At 41.2% G+C, this 17,351-nt stretch overlaps 1 protein-coding gene across 1 annotated transcript; it reads left to right on the top strand.

The window, feature by feature from the left end:
• The first annotated feature begins 15,934 nt into the window (after positions 1 to 15,934).
• On the top strand, positions 15,935 to 17,022 carry LOC113908658 (olfactory receptor 5AU1). Its single transcript, XM_027568979.2, is given in 2 exon segments — positions 15,935 to 16,421; positions 16,424 to 17,022. Coding segments are annotated over 2 exon segments (1,086 nt in total).
• The last annotated feature ends 329 nt before the right edge of the window (positions 17,023 to 17,351 follow it).

Here is a 17,351-nt window from a genome sequence, read left to right on the forward strand (position 1 = left end):
ATGCCACAAGGAGGTTCACTTCTCTGCAATTTTGGGCTATAACTGATCTGAACTGGCTCTGGCAGCATCGAAGGACATGTAGATTGTTTTTGGTTTGAGATAATTATTTTCCCATGAGCATTCTAGGACATGCCTTTGGAGAACACATCTGTATACATTTCTGTTATGTATGTATATAATTGGGTGGAATTGGGCATAGGGTATGTGTATATTCAGCTTTAATAGATATTGCCAAACACCTCTCCAAAGTGATTGTACTAATTTATACTTTCACTAGCTGTAAATGAAATTTTTAGTTGCTCCACATCCTTGTCAGCACTTGGTATTGTCAGTCCTTATAATTTGTTTTTTTTAATGAGTGTGTTTGAGTTTGTCTCACTTTGCTCTTCGGTAAACTTTTGTGTAATTTACATAAAAGTGCACAAATGTGTACAGCTGTTACTTTTTGCACACTGAACACAAAAATTAGCAAGAAATCAAGAATTGGAGAATCACCAGCACTGCAGAAGTCCCACGCATGCATGCCCTCTTCTGGCCACTTAACACCACCATCCCAAGGACATCTATTATCCTGACAGCATAGATTCTTTTCGCCTGTTTTTGAACTTCAAATAAGTGAAATAATATATTATGTGGTTTTATATGTCTAGCTTCTTTGATTCAACATTATGTCTTTTCAGTTCATCTATATTGTTGCATGTTGTAGTTTGTTCATACTATTGTATAGTATTACATTATACAGTTATACTGCAGTTTATTCATTCTGTGAATAGGCATTTAGACTTTTCAGTTTTGGCTATTATGAATAAAGCTGCTATGAACATTCAAGAGCATGTCTTTTTTTTAAACAAATGTGTATTTCTGCTGGGTATAAGTCTAAGAATTAAATCACTGGAACAAAGAGTATTATCTCATGCCTTTGCATACCTGCTATTTTCCAATCTTAGCTATTCTGGTAGGTATCCTAGTGGTGTCACTTTAAAAACTTTTTCTTAAGGGGCTCCTGGGCAGCTCAGTTGACTAAGTCTCAGACTCTGGATTTCGGTTCAGGTCATGATCTCAGGGTCGTGGGATCGAGCCCCATGTCAGGCTCCGTGCTCAGCTGGGAGTCGGCTTGAGATTTTCTCTCTCCCTCTCCCTCTGTTCCTCCCACCCCACCCCGCTCACGTTCTGTCTCTCCCCCTAAAATAAATAGATATTCAAAACGAACTTTAAGAATTTTTTTCTTAAAAATTTTTCTTTCCTGGGACACCTGGGTGGCTTAGTCAGCTAAGCATCTGCCTTTGGCTCAGGTCATGATCCCAGGGTCCTGGGATCAAGTCCCACATCAGGCTCCCTGCTTAGTGAGGAGCCTGCTTCTGCCTGCCCCTCCCCCTGCTTGTGCTCTCTCTCTCTCTCTCTCTCTCTGACAGATAAACTCTTCTAAAAAAAAAAATTGATCTTTTTTATTTATTTTTTTTTTTAAGATTTTTATTTATTGAGAGAGAGAGAGCATGAGAGGGAAGAAGGTCAGAGGGAGAAGCAGACTCCCCGCTGAGCAGGGAGCCCGATGTGGGACTCAATCCCGGGACTCCAGGATCATGACCTGAGCCTAAGGCAGTCGCTTAACCAACTGAGCCACCCAGGCGCCCAAATTGATCTTTTTTAAAAATCAGCTTCTAGGGGCACTTGGCTGGCTCACTCAGAAGAGCATACGACTCGATCTCAGGATTGTGAGTTCGAGCCCCACGTTGGGTATAGAGATTACTTAAATAAATAAAACTTTAAAAAAAAAAAATAAGCTTCAGGGACGCCTGGGTGGCTGAGTCACTTAAGCGTATGCCTTTGGCTCAGGTCATGATCCCAGGGTCCTGGGATTGAGCCCTACATCCAGCTCCTTGCTCAGTGGGGAGCCTATTTCTCCCTCTACCTGCCACTCCCCCTGCTTGTGCTCTCTCTCTCTCTCTCTCTCTCTGACAAATCTTTAAAAAAAAATAAGCTCTAAAGTTGGAGTAACAGATTTTCAGAAAAATTGCAAAGACAGTACAGAGAGTAAGTGATGAATCACTGAATTCTACTGAAACCAATATTGCACTGAATGTTAACTAGAATTTAAATAAAATTTTAATAAATGCAAGCCTCATCATAAAAAAGACTGTACAGAGAGTTCCCTATATGCCCATCCTCAGTTTCCCCTAATGTATGTTTGTTGTTTTTTTTTAAGATTTTATTTGACAGAGAAACACAGCGAGAGAGGGAACACAAGCCACAAGCAGGGGTGTGGGAGAGGGAGAAGCAGGCTTCCTGCCTAACAGGGAGCCCAATGTGGGGCTCGATCTCAGGACCCTGGGATCATGACCTGAGCCGAAGGCAGACGCTTAACAACTGAGCCACCCAGGCGCCCCCTCTAATTTTTTTTTTTTTTTTAAGATTTTTTAATTTATTTATTTGAGAGAGAAACAGCATGAGAAGGGGTAGGGTCAGAGGGAGAAGCGGGCTCCCCGCTGAGCCGGGAGCCTGATGGTGGGACTCAATCCCTGGACTCCGGGATCATGACCCAAGCTAAGGCAGATGCTTAACAACTGAGCCACCAGGTGCGCTTCACCTAATGTTAACATCTTAGTGCCTTTGTCAAAACTAAGAAATCAACACTGGTACATTACTATTAAACTCCAGACCTGGGGTGCCTGGGCGGCTCAGTCAGTTGGGCCTCTGACTCTTGATTTCAGCTCAGGTCATGATCTCAGGGTCCTGAGATTGAACCCTGCATCAGGCTCCATACTGGGCATGGAGCCTGCTTGAGATTCTCCTTTCTCTCTGTCGCTCCCGTGTGTTCACGTTCTCTCTCGTGCATGCTCTCTCTCTTAAAAACAAGAAACTCCAGACCTTATTAGATTTCAGCAGTTACTACATTCACTCGTGTGTTTGTGTTTCCACACAATTTTATCGCATGTATAAATTCATGTAACTACCACCACACTCGATATACAGAAATGTCCCATTACCACAAAAGAACCCTTATACTACTTACTGTCATACTATGTCCCCCATCCTTCTACAGCCATTCCTAACCCTTGGAAACCACTAATCTGTTCATTACTATAATTTTGCCGTTTCAAGAAGTTATATAAATGGCATCACACAGTGTGTAACCTTTTGAGAATGGCTGCCCACCCCGGCAACACACAGCACAATGCCCTTGAATTCCATCCAAGTTGTTACATGTAACAATAGTTTGTTCCTTTTTGTTGCTGTGGATGTACCAGTCTGTTTAACCATTCATCTATTGAAGGACATTTGGGATGTTTCCAGTTTGGGGCTATTACAAATAAAGTTGCTATGAATATTTGTGTATCCGTTTTTGTGGACATACGTTTTCATTTCTCTGGGATAAATGCCCAGGAAGGAGTGTGGTGATGGGTGAGTAGGATGGTGGTAAGTATATGTAATTTTATGAGAAATTGCCAAACCATTTCCCAGAGTTGCTGTGTTATTTTACATTCCCACCAAAAAGAACAAGAGATCCAGTTTCTCTGCATTCTTGGCAAGATTTGGGATTGTCACTAGTTACTTTTTTTTTTTTAATGTAATCTCCCCACCCAATCTGGGGCTCAAAATCAAACCCTGAGATCAAGAGTCACATGCTCCACTGACTAAGCCGGTCAGATGTCCCAGAATTGTGACTAGTTTTTATTTTCACTTTTTTAATAGGTATTGAGTGGGGTTTTGTTCTTGTTTGCTTGTTTGCATTTCCCTAATGATTAATGATACCATCATTTCAAGTGGTTATCTGCCACTTGGTGAACTGTCCATGCCTTTTGTCCATGTTATAATTGGATTTTTTTTTTTTTAAGGTAAGCTCTTTGCCCGCCATGGGGCTTGAACTCATGACCCTGAGATCAAGAGATGCATGCTCTACTGACTGAGCCAGCCAGGTGTCCCTATAATTCGATATTTTTAAACTGCTGAATCTCTCTCTTTTTTTTTAGATTTTATTTATTTGACAGAGCGAGAGAGGGAACACAAGCAGGGGGAGTGGGAGAGGGAGAAGCAGACTCCCCGCTGAGCAGGGAGCCTGATGCAGGGCTCGATCCCAGAACCCTGGGATCATGACCTGAGCCGAAGGCAGACGCTTAACGACCGAGCCACCCAGGTGCCCCTAAACTGCTGAATCTTGAGGGGATTCACCACGTTCCGTGTAGAGCTTATGTAAACAAAAGCTGCTGATTTTGAGAGTTCTTTATATATTCTAGATACAGATCCTTTGTCAAATAGTTTGCAAATATTTCCTCTCATTTCTGTAGCTTGTCTTTGCATCTTAACAGACCTTTTGTAGAGCAAATGTTTTTAATTTTGATAAAGTCCAATTTATCAATTTTTGTCTTTTATGGATCATGGTTTTAGTGTCATTTCTAATAACTCTTTACCAAGAACTAGGTCCTGACCTGATGATTTTCTCCTATATTTTCTCTAATAAGGTTTTTTATGTAAATTCAATTTGCCAACATATAGTAACTTAATAGTTTCAGATGTAGAGTTAAATAATTCATCAGTTGCATATAACACCTAGTGCTTGTCACATCACATGCCCTCCTTAATACCCATCATCCAATTACCCCAACCCCCCACCCACCTCCCCTCCAACAACCCTCAATTTGTTTCCTATAGTTAAGAGTCTCTCATGGTTTGTCTCTCTCTGATGACTTCCCATTCAGTTTTCCCTCCCTTACCCTATGATCCTCTGTGCTGTTTCTTATATTCCACATGAGTGAAACTACATGATAATTGTCTTCTCTGATTGACTTCACTCAGCATAATACCCTAGAGTTCCATCCACATCCGTGTAAATGGTAAGTATTCATCCATTTTGATGGCTGAGCAATATCCCGTTATATATATATACACACCACATCTTCTTGATCCATTCATATGTCGATGGACATCTTGGCTCTTTCCATAGTTTGGCTATTGTGGACATTGCTGCTATAAACATTGGGGTGCATGTGCCCCTTCGGATCATTACATTTGTGTCTTTGGGGTAAAGACCTAGTAGTGCAATTGCTGGGTCATAGGGTAGCTCTAATTTTAACTTCTTGAGGAACCTCCATACTGTTTTCCAGAGTGGCTGCACCAGCTTGCATTCCCACCAACAGTGTAGGAGGGTTCCCCTTTATCCCGCATCCTCACCAACATCTGTTTCCTGACTTGTCAGTTTTAGCCATTCTGACTGGTGTGAGGTGATAATCTCGTTGTGGTTTTGATTTGTATTTCCTGATGCCGAATAATGTTGAGCATTTTTTCATGTGTCTGTTGGTCATGTATATGTCTTCTTTGGAGAAATGTCTGTTCATATCTTCTGCCCGTTTCTTGACTGGATTATTTGTTTTTTGGGTGTTGAGTTTGATAAGTTCTTTATAGATCTTGGATACTAGCCCTTTATCTGATATGTCATTTGCAAATATCTTCTCCCATTCCATAGGTTGCCTTTTAGTTTTTTTGGTTGTTTCCTTTGCTGTGCAAAAGCTTTCTATCTTGATGAAGTCCCAATAGTTCATTTTTGCTTTTGTTTCCTTGCCTTTGGAGATGTGTCTAGCAAGAAGTTGCTGCGGTTGAGGTCGAAGAGGTTGCTACCTACCTGTGTTCTACTCTAGGATTTTGATGGATTCCTGTCCTGTTCACATTTAGGTCTTTTATCCATTTTGAGTTTATCTTTGTGTGTGGTGTAAGAGAATGGTCCAGCTTCATTTTTCTGCACGTGGCTGTCCAATTTTCCCAACACCATTTGTTGAAGAGATTGTCCTTTTTCCATTGGATATTCTTTTCTGCTTTGTTGAAGATTAGGGTTCATTTCTGGGTTCTCTTCTAATAAGTTTTATAGTTTTATCTTTTACATTTAAATCTATGATCCATTAAAAAAATTTTGTGTGTGTAATATGTAGGGTTTAGATTGAAGGGTTTTTTTTTTAATTTGTTTTTACCTATGGCTGTTCAACTGCTCCAGCGCCATTTGTTGAAAAGACTATCCTACCAGTGAATTGCTTTTGCAATTTGTCAAAAGTCAGTTGTGCATAATTATTTGAGTTCTATTTTTGGGTTCTCTATTTTGTTCCATTGATCAATGTTTTTATCCACCTGTCCATACCATATTTTTGTTAACTGTAGCAATATAGTCTTAAAATTGGGTAGAATGATTATTTTATTCTTTTATTTTTATATCTTGATCTTGTATCTTGCAACCTCACTGCACTCTTATTCTAAGAGTTTTGTTGATTGCTTGGTTGGTAGCTTCATTGAAAAAGCAATTTTCTCAATTCATTGAGAAGTTTGTAGACCCCTCTGCCTAGATAGTCACGTCAACTGCAAAAAGAGATAGTTATATTTCTTCCTTTCCAATATGTATGCCTTTTGTTTCCTTTTCTTGCATTCTTGCATTCTTGCACTGGCTAGGAGTTCCAGTACAATGATGTATAAGGGTGGTAAGAGCAGATATCCTTGCTTTGTTCCCATTTTTAAAGGGAAAAGTATGCAGTCTTTTACCATACGTATGATGTTAGCTGCAGGTTTTATCAGGTTATGGTAATTTTCCATTTTCCTCTACTTTTAACTTGCTGAGTGGTTTGTTTGTTTGTTTTCCCCATGACCTAGTGTTGAATTTTGTCAAGTGCTTTTTGTGCATCAGTTGATGTTATTGTGTGCCTTTCTTCTTTCACCTATTAATATGGTGGGTTCTATTGACTGCTTTCCAAATGTTGAAGGAATCTTGCATCCCAGAATCAACCCCACTGAGTCACGTTACATAATTCATTCTACATGCATGGTTAGATTCTATGTGCTAATATTTTGTTGCAGACTTTCATGTCTATATTCATGAGGCTTTTTTTTTTTTAATTAGTGTGGTCTTATTCTGGTTTTTGGTTTGGTTTGATTTGGTATCATAGTTTGGAAATAGTACCCTACATAATAGCCTACAGTTCCATCCACGTCAGTGTAAATGGTAAGTATTCATCCTTTTTGATGGCTGAGCAATATTCCGTTATATATATATACCACATCTTCTTGATCCATTCATATGTCGATAGACATCTTGGCTCTTTCCTTCTATTTTCTTGAAGAGATTATGTAGGATCGGTGTAATTCTTTTTTAAACATTTGGTGGTGGGCGCCTGGGTGGCTCAGTTGGTTAAGCGACTGCCTTCGGCTCAGGTCATGATCCTGGAGTCCCGGGATCGAGTCCCGCATCGGGCTCCCCGCTCAGTGGGGAGTCTGCTTCTCCCTCTGATCCTCTTCCCTCTCATGCTCTCTATCTCTCATTCTCTCTCTCTCTCTCAAATAAATAAATAAAATCTTAAAAAAAAAAATAAATAAACATTTGGTGGAACTATCCACTGAAACCATCTAGACCTAGAGATTTATTTTTAAGGATTTTTAAAATAGGTAACTCAGTTACTCATTATCTATTTTGTATTAAGTGATTTTAGTACTTTTTATTTTTTAGGAATTGATCCATCTTATCAAAGTTGTTGAATTTATGTGGGTAGAGTTGTTTCACCTATGCTCTATTTATTCCTTTTTTTCCTATGTTCTTATTATTCTTTTAATGTCTGTGGGCTCTGTAGTGATATCTACTGTTTCATTGTTGATATTAGTAACTTGTGTCTTCTTTTTTTTCTTCTTCGTTAGTCTTGCTGGAGATTTATCAAGATTGTTGATCCATTCAAAGAGCCACATTTTTTCAGTTTTTTCTATTTTTCCATTCTCAATTTTTCTTATCTTTATTATTCTCCTTCTTCTGCTTGTTTTGGGTTTGTTTTGCACTTTTTGTAGGTTCTTAAGGTATAAACATTTACTGCTACAAATTTATTTTTCTGCTCTGTTTTAGCTTTGTCCCACAAATTTTGATATGTTGTAATTTAATTTTTATTAAACTTGAAACTTTTTTCATCCACAAGTTATTTAGATTTGTGTTGTTTAAACATTCAAGTGTTTGCATATTTTCCTATTTCCTATTCTGTTATTGATTTCTAGTTTGTTGCCATTATGATCAGAGGACATATTCTGTATCATTTCAATTATTTTTTAAAGAGTTTATTTGAGAGAGAGAGTGAGAGAGCATGAGCGGGGGGAAGGGCAGAGGGAGAAGCAGACTCTCCACTGAGCAGGGAGCCTGACTGAGGCTTGATCCCAGGACCCCAAGATCATGACCTGAGCCGAAGGCAGCCACTTAACTGGCTGAGCCACCCAGGTGCCCCTTGATTATTTTAAAGTTGCGCTGAAGTTTGTTTTATGATCCAGGATATGGTCCATCTTGGTGGATGTTCCGTGGATGCTTAGAAAGTATTCTGCTCTGTTGTTTAGTGGAGTGATGTATAAATTTCAGTAAGATCCTGTTGGTTGATGATGTTGTCCAGATTTTCCATATCTTTTTTTTTTTAAGTAGGTTCCACGCCCAACTTGGGGCTCAAACTCACGACCGCAAGATCAAGAGTCACATGCTCTACCAGCTGAGCCAGTCAGTTGCCCCTCCATATCTTTGTTTATAATCTAGTAGTTATATACATTGTTTAGAGAGGGATATTGAAGTTTCCAACTATGATTGTGGATTTATCTACTTCTTTCAGTTATCTCAGTTTTTGCTTTATGCATTTGAAACTCTATTGTTTGGTCCATACATATTTAGGACTTAAAGCTAACACTAACAAATGGCAAGTGGGAAAAATAAAATATAAGGCATTCTCAGGAAAACATTGTCTTAAGATGAAGTTGAGGATGACAGTAAATTTTGTTAAGACTTCAGAAAGACCCAAGGTGCTACTTCAGAGAGTAAGTAGTTCAGTCTAACAATAGGGCTTCTCGAAAGTTTAAAGGTGTTGTCCTTCAGCAGTCCCCGCAGAAGCTCAAGGTACAGAGTTATCTCAAAGACATACTAATGTGATTTTTGCTAGGAGACAAATCCTAGTAAGATTCAGAGAAGACCCTCAAGTTTCTAAGAGAATCACAGTGGCAGAACCACTGCCAGCTTGAACTGTAAGTTAGTAGAAAATAAAAGGAAGAGTTTCAATCCTCACACTTTTTTGGACAGGAAGCAAACTGGGAAAATTACTCAGCTACAAACATAACCTAGCTTTCATTATAAAATAAAGAAGAGTTCTGTGGGCAGAACCATGATTTCAGAGGTGGAGCCAAGAGCCATGGACAATTATTTCCAGAACTTGAATCCTAATCAAGGAATTGCCATCAAGTGCCCTACTGGATTTCAGAATTTCTATGACTCAGTGACTTTTGTGTGCCTACCTTCCCCATCTCCCCTTTTTATTCTATAGTGGTTATCCCATACCTGTCCTGCCATTATATGTTGTGAGTATAGAAGCCAGATGTAACTTGTATGTTCATCAGTCTTATGATTGAGTGAAATTTTACTGGAGAAATGCTAGGTAACTCTGCCTAATGAGTTTCATCCTTACCTGTACCTAATTTAGATGATGTGATCATGGACTTGAGCTGACACTGTAATGGGATGTGACTGCAGAGGGCCTTGGGAGGGAGTATTTTGCATATAAGGTGGACATGAATCATGGAGAGCCAGAGGGCAGACTGTGATAGCCAGTCTTCAAGATGGCCCCCAGGATTTTCATCTTCTGGTATTGATACCCTTGTGTAGTTCACTCCCACAGCGAATAGGGCCGATCTGTGTAACCAACAGGATACTGTGGAAAATATAGTATGTCACTTCTAAGGAGGATAATATAATCAATGTTTATTGATTTATTTTTTTAAGATCTTATTTATTTATTTGACACAGAGAGAATGTGAGCACACAAGCAGGGGGAGCAGCAGAGGAAGAGGGAGAAACAGGCTCTCTGCTGAGCAAAGAGTCCAATGCAGGACCCTGAGATCATGACCTGAGCCAAAGGCAGACACTTACCGACTGAGCCACCCAGGTGCCCCTCAGTGTTTTGATTCAAACTACTAAATTATGGGAGAATTTATTGTATGGCAATAGAGAACTAATCCAGTGACTAATTAATTTACTTAAATATCACTATGAACTCAGGGTCCCTGGGTTGGTTAAATGTCTGACCCCTGGCTTCCACTCAGGTCATGATCTCAGGGTCATGAGATCCAGCCTCGTGATGGATTCTGAGCTGAGCATGGAGTCTGCTTGAAATTCTCTCTCCCTCTCCCTCTGCCTTCCTGCTCATGCTCTCTCTCTCCCTAAAATAAATAAATAAATAAATCTTTTAAAAAATATATCATTATGAACATATTTGATAAGCATATTTGATAGACTTAAATATCATTGTTAAATATTTAATGATAGCTAATAGAAATAAAAAATCAGTAGAAGGGGAAAAAAGCACATTGAAAAACAAAGAAAATTTAATCCAAAAATTTATAAAAATAAGGCCGGAGAGTGGGAGAGGGAAGCAAATTGGAAAAAGTATGATAAATGGAAAAATCAAAGTGAGATGTAAAAATAAATTCAATATATATCAAAAGTCCCCCAAATTGTAAAAAAAAAAAAAAAAGCCAAAAATCAAAACCAAAACCCCCAAATCTCACCAACATAAAAATAGAGATACTCTGGCTAAAAGGGAAAATTCCAGATATATGATGTTTACAAAAGCAACACCTAAAACTTGGGAGTGTTGGTTCTCAAAGTGATTTTAATGAGTAGCAAGCTAACAGAAACAAATAAAGGACATAGTAAAGGATGTGAGGGACTAACTGAATAACAATACCCGCACAGGGAAGAAGACACAGCTGCACTCTAGCAATGGGACAACTATCCCCGGCTTTCAGGTCTCCACAGGTCTCCACTCCCTAGGATAGCATCTGATCAGGGTGAGGATCTTGTCCCCTTCTTCACAAAGTTGCCTTTCACAGTGTTTGTTTGATTTTTGCTTAGTCCATACCAGTTTTTCTAGTAAAGCTTCAAAACATTCCTGAATATTTACTGTGTGGCAAGGTACATCTGAAATCAGTTTTTCAGGCCTACCATCATCCTAAAAAGACCCAGATTTCAGGTCTGCTTAGGGAAATTCTGCAAACATAATGGCACAGAAAAGTTGAAAATAAAAAGTTAAGAGTAAAGGGATGGTAAAAGATCTAAGATCTACCATGCTAGTAGTAATCAATAAAATTGTAGTGACAGTATTGCTATCAGAAAAAGTGTATTTCAGAGCAAAAAGTATCAGCAGGCATAAAGAAAGTAATTTTATAATGGTAAGTGGGTAAATTTATCAAGAGGGCATAACAATCTTTACATGCTTATTTGCCTAATAAAGGAACTTCAGAATACCCGAAGCAAAAGGTAAAGAACTGTAAGGAGAAATAAGCAAACTCACAATTATAGTTAGAGATTCATTATACTCCCCCCTCAATACTTTATGGAACAAATAGGCAGAGAATCAGAAAGGATATAGTAGACTTGAACAACACTACCAAGCAACTTGACCTAATTGGTGATTATGGAACACACTCTACCCAAGAAGAGCAGAATATGTATTCTTTTTAAGTGAACATGGAGCATTCACCAAAACAGAACATATTCTGGACCATAAAACAAGTCTCAATAAATTCACAAGCATTCAAGTCATACGAAGTATGTTTTTTGACCACATGCTATTAAATTAGAAATCAAGAACAGAAAGATCCCTAGGAAATCCCCAAATATTTGGAAACTAAGTATATAGCTTTAATTTTACTATGACCTTGGGCAGGGAGGTCTTAGGTGTACATTGGCTAACTGGCATACAAGAAAGAAAAGCTACAAAAACGTTTTCCAGTGGAGCAGAAATACAATTAATAATTACATAAGAGTTAAGTTTAGGGTTAAGGGAGAGCAGTCCTTTGGGGCTAATGATGAGCATATTTATTGCGCTCTCGTGTGGATCCATTCTTTCTATTCCCAGGTTCACAGTCACCTTATTATTCTTCTGGATAGAGGCTCTTGGAGATGCTACTAACTTCGCAAATACATTAATGGGTCTACCTGGGGCCAATTATTCTTACTTCCTCAGCTGCCTCCTAAACTCTCATCAGTGAACACATCATCCTCCCCAGCTGTGAGCTGCTGGGCTGCCCAGGGGAAGGGATGTCTCTCCCCACCCTTGAGGATCAGTTGAGAGGATGTCTTGGGGAGTGGGGGGTGTTTTCTTCCATCACCACGTGAGAGGTTGAAGTCAGTAGCAGTCTCTGATTTCCACATTCAGTCTACATCCAGGTTCATTACTTGCTTTACATCCACTCTCTCGGGGTGCCCAGGTGGCTCAGTCGGTTAAGCCTCTGCCTTCGGCTCAGGTCATGATCTCAGGGTCCTGGGATAAAGTCCCACATCCGGCTCCCTGCTCAGTGGAGAGCCTGCTTCTCCCTCTCCCTCTGCACCTCCCCTGCTCATGCTCTCTCTCTCTTTCTGTATCTCTCTGTCTCAAATGAAAAAATTTTAAAAATCTTAAAAAAAAAATCCACTCTCTCTCTTCCCCTCCACTTTCCCCTCTCATCTCTCTTCTCCAATCTGCACTCAATTCAGAATGAGTCTCTTTGGGTCAATGGACCCAAAGAGTCTGGCTTTGTTTTTATTGTTTTTCTACTGAAGGCTTGTGTTCTGATTCCCAGAGTAAGAGCTTTGCCATCAAGTCATATGCTTTACTAGAAATAAATGATTTGTTTAAGAACATGTCAAGCAACTTTGAAGGAGGAAGTTCTCTGGTGTTTGATTATCACGAGGTAATATTCAGATTTCTGGAAATTGTTGACCATTGATACACATTCGGGAAGGAAGAGAATAGCCTGGACAACCATCCTACTCACGGGCTGATTTTCCAGGACATGGAGAATTCCAGCAGTTTAGAAAAGGATGTTTATATGTGGCTCAGGAAGATCTGTCTGCTCCTGCAGGTACCCCATGGTTTAGTGTTTCTCAAAGTGTGGTTCAGAGATCCCCTGTTTCAGAATCACTGGATTTGGGGGCCCAGCTATAGACCTACTTGATCAAATTTTCTGAGGTTGGGACCCAGAATCTGCACATTTAACAAGCTTCTCCGGTGAACCTTGGGCAGGGCACCTTAATGCTTGAGAACCATTGTTTGGGGTCACTATTGCTCAAGACACACTAGCTGTTTCCTTGGCTGCCTTCTCTCTATCTGCGCTCCCAGTCCGCTGTCCCTGAGAGGAGGGCGAGGAGGCAGCTGTAAATAAAGCCCCTTGCCTAGTCCACCCTCACCTACAGGCCCCAGGCATCGGTAATCACTCCTAGACACTCTCCTCCCCAATCCATTTCCATGTGAAAAGACCACCCTTAAGTTTTCTTCCTAGTTTTCATTTACGGGTACAAACTGTAGCCAACAGAAATAGTGGTTATTCCAGCGTCCTTTGAAAAACTGACAGAGATGTCAGTTTCTTCACCATCCCTTGCTTGGCTTACTCTATATTCTGAATAATTCTGAATTGAGTGCAGATTGGAGAAGAGAGGGGAAAGTGGAGGGGAAGAGAGAGAGTGGATTTTTTTTTTTTAAGATTTAAAAAATTTTTTCATTTGAGACAGAGAGATACAGAAAGAGAGAGAGAGCATGAGCGGGGGAGGGGCAGAGGCAGAGGGAGAAGCAGGCTCCCCACTGAGCAGGGAGCCCGATGCGGGGCTCGATCCCAGGACCCTGGGATCATGACCTGAGCCGAAGGCAGAGGCTTAACCGACTGAGCCACCCAGGCGCCCCGAGAGAGTGGATTTAAAGCAAGTAATGAACCTGGAGCCTCCGATCAGCGACCTGCTGTATTCCCACCACCCTATCCTGCCCCATCGCACCTCCCCACCTCATCGACGGAATCCTGACCATTGACCACGTTCCCACTTTTCTCAGCTGTTGTCCACTCTTTTCTTGAGAGAGACACCTGCAGGCCAGTTACCTACAATGAAATAGACTATGGAGGGAAGATGTGAAGTTGGGTCTCAAGAAGTCCTATTCCGCTCTTCACAGCCATTTCTCAGCTTACTTGAAGTTCCTGTAAGTTATTCCATCCTGGGATTTTTATAGTCATTTCTCTGAAGGCCTTGTAATTTGCTTTGAAGTTGGGTTGGCTTTTGAAACCAATGGAGCCAGCCACATTTGCAACCCAAATCTAGGGCTGCCCACACTCCTACAATAATGTAGTTTATTATAAACTAGCAGCTATTAGTTTAAGAATGGCTGAATGGGGGCACCTGGGTGTCTCAGTCGGTTAAGCATCCAACTCTTGATTTTTGGCTCAGGTCATGATCTCAGGATCATGAGATCGAGCCCCACATTGGGCTCTGCGCCTAGTGCTCAGTGCAGTGTCTGCTTGGGATCCTCTCCGGCTCCCTCTGTCCCTCCCACTGCGCTCATAAATGCTCTCTCTCCCCCTCCTTCAAATAAATAAATAAATAAATTAATTAATTAATTAATTACAAAAAGAATGGCTGAATGTTACATCTCAGTGACATCAAATAAATCACAGAGTTATGCTTCATGTGCTTTAAAAGAAGTTACCAAGGCTCTGTGTTCAAATTTGCCCTCTTATATTTTGAGTGTCTCAACTTTAGTGGGGCATGTGACCTCTTCGGGCATTACAATGCTTTCTGCTTGTCACCATTCACAGTGCTCTAGCAATAGCCATAGTGCCTTCATTACCTACTTGACAGTCGAGTTTAGTTATCCATATATTTAGAGTCTTCTCCTGCCCTGGTAGTTTGATGATTCTGGAAACTCTGCCAGTGGGATAAATCAGAAACTTTGCTCAATCCAGCTCTCCTCTCCCAAATCCTCCCAACGTCATCCACAGCTGTGTCATTCACTTACACTCCTGCCCTGAGGAGCTCCTTGAAGAGCTTCCATCCTACCCAATCACATCTGCTGGCTTCAAAGTCTTGGCAGCTGAGGGTCCTCACCAAAGAGCATGGAGTGCTTAACTGACTCCAGAACCCAGAGGTAATTCAGAAACATGGGCAGCACAGCAGCCAATGGAGTGGAAAAGAGTATGGTGTTTAGGTGGTGCAACCATGGCCTTGTTCATTCTCTGAATAGGAAAGGCATTTACAAAGCCCTGGGGAGGAGCTATTCCTTCCCCTCTGGCCCCAATGGCCTTCGAGTTCAGGGTAAACCTATTCCTTGGAAATGATTCGAGACTCTGCAAAGGATGCTTCCAAGAACAAGGTCTCGGTTTGCTCTTCATGGCCCTACACCATCCCCATCTCTCCACATCCCCAACCCTCATCACTGTTAGAACTCACAGTAGTGCTTAACTTGTGCCAAGTTCAGAGGCCATTTTAGAGCTGAGCCAACAAATCGCCTTCAGCTCCTCTAGAACATTCCTCTGAAGGTCTCTTCAGTCACGCTTGCTCAGCCGACATGTCTCTGTCTGTGTTGTTTGGTGGTGGGTTGCTTGCCAAATTTTGTCATTGTTTCATTTTATTGATCATATTTAGTTATGCACTAGGTCTGTCTCTCCAATGAGAATAATCAAAGCTAACATTCTTTGAACTTTCTTAACACGCCAGGCTTTGTTCAAGTGCTTTATGTGGATTAACTCATTGAATTATTATAACAATCTTTTGAGATTAGTGCTATTATCCCTATTGTACAGATGAGAAAACTGAAACTCAGAGAGGTTAAATAAATTCCCAAGTTTACACAGCTAGTTAGTGGTGAGGTCCCAGCTTGGAACCCTGGCAGTCTGATGCCAGGGTCTGTGTGCTTTAACATAAAATATACTATCCCTAGAATGTAAGCTTCCTAAAGACAGACACTTGAATTTCTGACAGGAAGAACACAGAGCTCAGCATATAGAAGGCTATCAACAAATATTTCTTAACTGTTTCATTATTTAGAACTTCTTAAGGTTGCGTAGAGACCAAATTGTATACATTTCTTTTCTGTGTTCCACTACTACTCTAGTAATGCTTACAAACTAACCAAACAACCAAGTAGAGAAGACCTTCTCTATGAAAGAGTTCTACCTACAGAGGACCTCCGCAGTGAGACCAATCTTCAGACGGCTACCCTTGGCTAAAGCAGAACCAAATCCAGTGAGAGCCTCTGGGTGTTCCCCCTCATTTTGGGTGGTACCCTCGTTCTGCACACCAGGGCACTGGAGAAATATGGAAGGGGCAAATCTGAGCCAAGAGATTGAGTTTGAGCTCTTCGGCCTCACCAGTGACCCCCAGCTCCAGAAGCTGCTCTTCACCATGTTCCTGGGCATGTACACCATCACTGTGCTGGGGAACCTAATCATGTTCCTTCTGATCCACATGAGTGCCACTCTGCACACACCCATGTACTCCCTCCTGAAGAGCCTCTCCTTGGACTTCTGCTACTCCTCCACCGTTGTCCCGCAGACCCTGGTGAACTTCTTGGCCAAGAAGAAAGTGATCTCCTATTTTGGCTGCATGGCCCAGTTATTCTTCTATGCGGGTTTCACCACCAGTGAATGTATCTCATTGCCGCCATGGCCTTTGACTGCTCTGCCACCATTTGTAACCCCCTGCTCTTCCCACTCACTGTGTCTCCTGAGATCTGTGTCTCTTTGATTGTGGGCTCCTATGGTGCAGGATTTCTCAATTCCCTTATCCACACAAGCTGTATCTTTAGTCCGAAATTCTGTGTTGCTCATGTGGTCACTCACTTTTTCTGTGATGGACCACCTATCTTGTCTCTCTCTTGTGTGGACACCTCGATGTGTGAGATCCTGCTCTTCATTTTTGCTGGTTTCAACCTTTTGAGCTGCACCCTTACCATCTTGGTCTCCTACCTCTTAATCCTCATTTCCTTCCTGAGAATGAACTCAGTCCAGTGCAGGTTCAAGGCCTTTTCCACCTGTGCTTCCCACCTCACTGCTGTCTGCCTCTTCTATGGCACAACACTTTTTATATACCTGTGCCCCAGGTCCAGCTACTCATTGACCCAAGACCGCACAGTTGCTGTGATCTACACAGTGGTAATCCCAATGCTGAACCCCCTTATGTACTCCTTGAGAAACAAGGATGCGAAGGATGATTTAAGAAAGGTTTGGGGCAGGAAAATAATGGAATGATCCTCTCAACCCATTACCACATATCTTTAGAAAGCCAAAGGAGGGGCGCCTGGGTGGCTCAGTCGGTTAAGTGTCTGCTTTCGGCTCAGATCATGATCCCAGAGTCCTAGGAATGAGTCCCTGTGTTGGGCTCCCTGCTCAGCAGGGAGTCTGCTTCTCCCTCTCCCTCGGCCAGCCCCTCTCTCCCCCCACCTCAAATAAGTGCCCTCTCTCTCTCAAATAAATAAATAAAATCAAAAGAAAGAAAGAAATAAGAAAGAAAAAGAAAAAGAAAGAAAGAAAGAAAGAAAAAGAAAGAAAGAAAGAAAAAGAAAGAAAGAAAGAAAGAA

The sequence above is a fragment of the Zalophus californianus genome, chromosome 6, assembly GCF_009762305.2.
Source record: "Zalophus californianus isolate mZalCal1 chromosome 6, mZalCal1.pri.v2, whole genome shotgun sequence".
Classification (NCBI taxonomy): Eukaryota; Metazoa; Chordata; class Mammalia; order Carnivora; family Otariidae; genus Zalophus; species Zalophus californianus.